The sequence below is a fragment of the Branchiostoma floridae genome, chromosome 3 (genome assembly GCF_000003815.2).
Source record: "Branchiostoma floridae strain S238N-H82 chromosome 3, Bfl_VNyyK, whole genome shotgun sequence".
NCBI classification, from domain to species: Eukaryota; Metazoa; Chordata; class Leptocardii; order Amphioxiformes; family Branchiostomatidae; genus Branchiostoma; species Branchiostoma floridae.
In genome coordinates this window covers 7,912,348-7,918,171 of record NC_049981.1, presented here as the reverse complement: position 1 = coordinate 7,918,171, position 5,824 = coordinate 7,912,348, and the positions used below count along the sequence as shown (strand labels likewise).

The following is a 5,824-nucleotide window of genomic DNA, read 5'->3' as shown; positions in this document are numbered from 1 at the left end:
AACCATGCAGGGCTTGTCAAGTCACCTGTAAATTCAGCAGAGGCCTTCAGCGAGATAGTAGCTTTTAATATGCCTGCAGGACTTTCATGTCAGAAACATGTAGTGATAGTAAACCTGGAAAAGCAAACCCTACGTGACTGCAATCCTTATTCATTACCTCCATGAAAAATGGAGGTATAGTTTTTGGTGTGTCTGTGTGCGTGTGTGTGTGTATGTGTGTGTATGTGTGTCTTTGTGTTTCTGGATATTTGTGGTCAGCATAACTCTTGCACCTCTGTATGGATTGTAATGATATTTGGTATATGGGTAGGTGTTGGAAAGACAAAGGGGTCAGGGTTGATTTTGGGCCCCCTGGTGTGTGACCTTGGTACTGCTGCAGAACCTCGATTTTTTTGTATCTTTTGACCTGGACATGCTATAGTCTTGATTTTTTTTGTGGCAAAATGGCTTGTGGTGTAAGGAAGAAGTAATGTATGTTTGGGCTCCCTAGCAGCTTGCTCTGGATGTGCAAGTCATTTGCATAATCAGAATATTTTATGGAGGTATGAGGTATCTGAACTCTGGCATACTATTACAAGTCTAAAGTCTAGCCTTGGAGGCAAGTTGATGAAACTGCTCACAAAAAAAATTATCCTGGCTATATCCAGACTGTAATCAACTGCATTCCAAAGGAGTGCTCCAAGGTAACATTCCCATGTAGCAAGCCAAAGTAGTGACCGTGAGAATCTTGGGGGAATTTCTGGGGGCATGCTCCCACGGAAATGCTAGCCATCTGTAATGCTATTTCCTGCATTTTTGGGAAGAAAATCTCCAAGCTATGCACTTCTGTAAACAAACACTGTATACATAATTTTCATACAATTTGGGAATTTTGTAAAAATGTTTTTGGCAATGGTGACATTGTAACCAAAACACATTGGGTCCAACTCGGATCAAACTCATGATAATCTCCCAAATACAAAGCAAGCATGGCCGTTGCACCAGTCTTACCCTACACCTGTACCCTATATACATAAACCTACAACTTACAAACGTTGACTTACAAAGTAAGCTTATAGTCAGACCAGGTAGATCATGATAATTCTACATAGTCCCCCTTGTTGTATGAAACAGATTTTTCTTTAGTTCAGACTGGTATAAATAGTAAAAGGCAATGACTAAAGAGCTCTACAAATGGGGGAAATATATGGATTTTGGCATTGAGTGGTATTCAGAAAAAGACATGTTTTATCTTGGCCAAATACCAGTCTGATATAATTAGCTCCAATCTTGCTGGGAATGTACAAATGTCTCGGTGGCTGAAAGCTTTCTCTGCTGTCTTTTTGAATTTGAGAGAGGAGAAAAAGACTGGAGGACCATTTGCCTTTTCGGAAAGGATGATTAGTAGGAAAAACAAATGACATAAAGTCAATCCATTGTAAAAATTTTGGTGGCCTTTTTGGTACTTTCAATGACTCAAGCCTATCCACAAAGAACAGCTGTATCAAAAGGGATATTGTTGTCTAGTGCCTTACTCTTAAAACAGAAGTATGCAGAGTGAGTCCTATACTTCAAAGGTCAAGAAAAGCTAGCTTGGCAATGCCAAGATGAACACATATGGGTATGATCAAGGTCTGGCTTTAAGGCTTTAGGCCTGGGTAGGAGTTAATGAGGCATGAAATGAGCTACAAATTGTACCAGTAGTTGGTCAATTTATACTATGGGGTCAGCATGTAGGGATGACTGGCAATGAGGGAATAAATACTTGCAAATATCACTCTTTTACAGGGCCTGAGCAATTATGAATAAACCATGGAGAACAGGGCAATATATATGTTGGGAAATGTTTTGAATGGATGTTTTTTCTTGTGTTGTTTTCTGGTGGCTGGTAGGTAGAGTTTGAAAGCAAAAAGTGATCAATTTGAGGCCCACATTTGAATCTATGTCCAGGAATGTTTTTGATTTCCCTGAAGATTGGTGCAGTAGAAATGTCTATTACTTCATTCCTGAATATTACATATCCAAGTCATGGTGAGGGGAGGAAGTCTGTGACACATGTCATCTGTTATGTTGCCAAAATCCATTCAGGGCTCAAAATACCACCTGCATATGCAGGCTAGTGCAGGTAAAATTGGAGCTGTGCAGGTCTTTCTGGTGTCTACCTGCACCTAAACTGCACTGGTCCATGTGCTGGGTTTTATACATGTCCTATAATGTAGCTGTATACGGATTGTTACTACTAATACTAGCTCACTGACAGTAGCTGCATTGACTGTTACCACCATAAAGTATAAAAGAAAAAATACCAATGGTTCCTGAACAATTTTAGCATGATCCATACTTCCTAAATTCAGAGTGGTGCAGGTAAAATTTGTCTGGTGCAGGCAATTTTCAACGTTACCTGCACCAGTGCAGAAAAAAGTATTTTGAGCCCTGCCATTCCTCTTGTGTTCACAGTAAAATGCATTATCATTCCATCAAATACATTCAAACATCACAGCTAGTCAGGTACTGTTAATATTCATGCTTTTTGTGATACTTACTTTTTATCATGAGGAATAAGAAGATCTCATATAATGGTATCATAAATCATATGGGAAAAAACAGGTGACACAAATGTTATATCTTCTGGCAGCTATTTTCTATTCTATTTTCATCAGACAAGCATAATTGGACTACAAATTTTTCTTGAATTCTGATGAATTGCAAGCCAAAATTTACTGACTTGTATTACATTGTATATTGCATTCCACATGCAGTACAGGGAATTATTAATGGTGTGTGGAAATACATAAGACCACACACAGAGTATCTAAAGTCAATCTGGTACATGTATTTGGCATGGGACTACATGTACATATAACCAGGGCTCGAAATTCATTTTGGGAATAGCCTGGGTACTGGTACCCATTATCTATAAAAAAAAACCATAGGAAGACACGAAAACATTTTAGGTCTAGCATAAAACAACCTAAGCACAATCCATACTGCTTCTCAGTAATAAAAACTTGAATATAATTTTAAAGCTAACTAACTTAACTTAACTTAGAGAATGAAATCTTTTCAATGTCACAGATATTACTACTAATGTATGATATAGTCATGTGCCTTCAAGTTTGTAACTCTACACATTTGAAGTATCCAAGTGAATCAGGGCACTAACAGTAGAAAATCAGGTGCACAGCTCCAGTCAAATGTGCACAAGCATCCCTGGTCTGGAATATTTCAATTCTTGTCTAAGCATAATCATGACTGTATGATGTGAGTAGATGATATGCAACCAACGCTGACTTCAGGTTCAATTCAGTCTACTTGGATGATTATACATTCCAGAATGTTCAAGGCTTTTAAGGCTTGCCTGGGAAGGGACCAAAGCTGTATTGATTTTTGGGCGGTCTTTCAAACCCATGCAGTCAAATCCCGATGGCATTGTGGCTTAATGTTCCGCTCTATGCGAAGGGCATTGTCCGCTACCGTTTCTGGGGTCTGCTGTGAACTGTGAAAAGACTATGCTTTTTCAAGGTATAAAATTATGATTATAATGAATTCTATGGAAAAAAGATGGAGGAAGCAAAATGGTTGCCAACAACATTATAGGGACTTCTTTTTGCAAATTACTGAGGAAATGAACAAAAAGACAATAATTTGTGAATTTTAATTTGTTAAATATACACTTAGTCTAGAACCTTATAAAGAAATGATTCTGGATGGCAAAGAGATTTGAATATCTTACGTCAGTCAACGTTTTACTTTATGCTGATGACATGAATGGTAGAGCATGGTATGAAGGGAGAGAGAGAGAGAGAGATACTGCCATGCCATTCACTGGAGACCCTCCTACCTCAATACTAACGATGAAACTAATACCCCAGCGTTGTTATGGATAGCTCGTATCAGGTTGTTTATTGGCGCGAAAAGTGTGTGGCCTTGCACATAGCACTAAACAATGCGCTCTTGATGTCAGCTAGGCACGCGTTCGTGCACGTGGGTGTATACCATTGCATAGCTTGACATGGTATGTATCCTTTCCGAAAACAACACCACGGCCAAAAAGGCTTAGGAGTTAGATTGCCACCAATATAAATACATGTATATTAGATGTTTCAAGACAATATGTTTCATGCAACATCCTCCGACGTAAAAAAATCAGTTGATTTATTTGAATCTTTTAAGGGCATTCACGTAGACCCTATGACGTATTGCTATACATCTGTTCTAAAATAATTGTTACAAATATAGCCTTGCTTGAAGTGTGGAGTGCAAAAAATTACATCACATTAAAATGTGACAGGAATTGTCTATCAATCAAGTCTGCATACATGGAATTTTTATGACTTCTCAGTTACACTTAACATTTCGACTCTAAGCCAGAACAACTGCACATTAATACTGCATTAGCATGTGACAAAATAAAATTGTCGGGTGCCATGCAAGGAAATGATATACATGTACTTTATCATCGTATCACCAAGAACAAGATAGCATAGAGTGATAGACATTGGTTACTGGTGGTAAAAGAAATGGGTTTGATAACATGTATCTTCAAGTTGCCAAAACGGTGGGATGAATGACTAAAAAGGGTTCCTAAAAATGTTTTTCACAACATCTATGGGTATCTTTACAAAGATGACTCAGATACCATAACAAGTAGAAAATATCTCGTTGGTTTTGATTCATTTGTTCTTTCTTTTGATTCTGCAAGTGGGTATTCAGCTGGTTATCACTGGTGGTTTTGCCCACATCAAAATGTGAAGGGAACTTCCTACCTTGTCTTGTCTAGTAATAGTCCTTTCGCAGATGGTTCGACATCTTCTCGCCAGAACTAACAAACTCCTCTCCATTTTTTACTTTCTCTTTCTCCTTCCCAATGTTATAATTTCAGATGTTGGACCCAAAACCACTCTTACGCTGTTGCATTGAGTAGCGAGCAGAGCTATACGCTATGGGGTTAGGTTTCTAGACCTTTGCTCAAAATTCTTGTCTATAGTTAGCTGAGTGTTTATTCAGTTGCGAGACAACTGGGAAGATTAGTTTCATAGGCCCCATTTTTGTCTCTTCAAAGGGAAGAATTAGCATCCAAAGGAACATTCAGAACTTGGCAAATCTACAAAAACTTTTACTCGCTCTTTGTACTACAATGACCCGTGCATTAAAATGACAACATTTTTGTCTGTCTTCTTGACAAAGTTTCCTTATCGAGCCTATTTTTATTATATGGCATGATAATATTGATCAGAGATATTCAATTGATACTTCCTTTCACTGTTAACATCAGCTTTATCACATCTGCTGTAAGTTGACAAATGCAGTCCATGCTAACAAGTGACAATTAGATATCAATGGTAAGTTTTCATAACTACATGGTTGTCGGCATTGACACTGTGACATATATTAAAGAATCAATCATGAAACTTGATTCTATATGTTGTACAAGATGGTAAACTGTGCCAATTGAGAAAAGGTCAATCTCTGCTATGTCATGCTTTTGAGCAACAATACCACAGTACTGATGAAAGCTCAATGAAAAGAATCCTGTGTACCAGTTTTAACACTTTCAAATTAGTTTCTCAGTAGACACAAGACAACCCTATAATTAGTATAAATTTTTGCCTTGATTTTTCCGGGAATTCAATGCCTGACAAACCAAACCTAATCTTTAGTTAGCTATCTGGCATTGAATTTCCTTGAACGTTAATGTGAATACTCCTGATCCCCCTATATAACCCATTGACCACTTCACATAAAATTGAACTCTGGTGACACCTAACCATGAATGGCTGTAGCAGACAATGTAAGCTGCTGTCCTTGGCTCTGTAAACGAGGATAGCTAAATCCACAAACCTTG

General features: G+C 38.0%; 1 protein-coding gene across 1 annotated transcript in view; it reads right to left on the bottom strand.

Annotated features, from left to right (window-relative positions):
• The window catches only part of LOC118411990 (glycine amidinotransferase, mitochondrial-like), a 20,362-nt gene extending 15,427 nt beyond the window's left edge, over positions 1-4,935 (bottom strand). The window contains 1 exon segment of the mRNA XM_035814540.1: positions 4,746-4,935. Coding sequence (XP_035670433.1) covers positions 4,746-4,820 — 75 coding nt within the window. The 5' untranslated portion in view covers positions 4,821-4,935.
• Between the last annotated feature and the right edge of the window lie 889 nt (positions 4,936-5,824).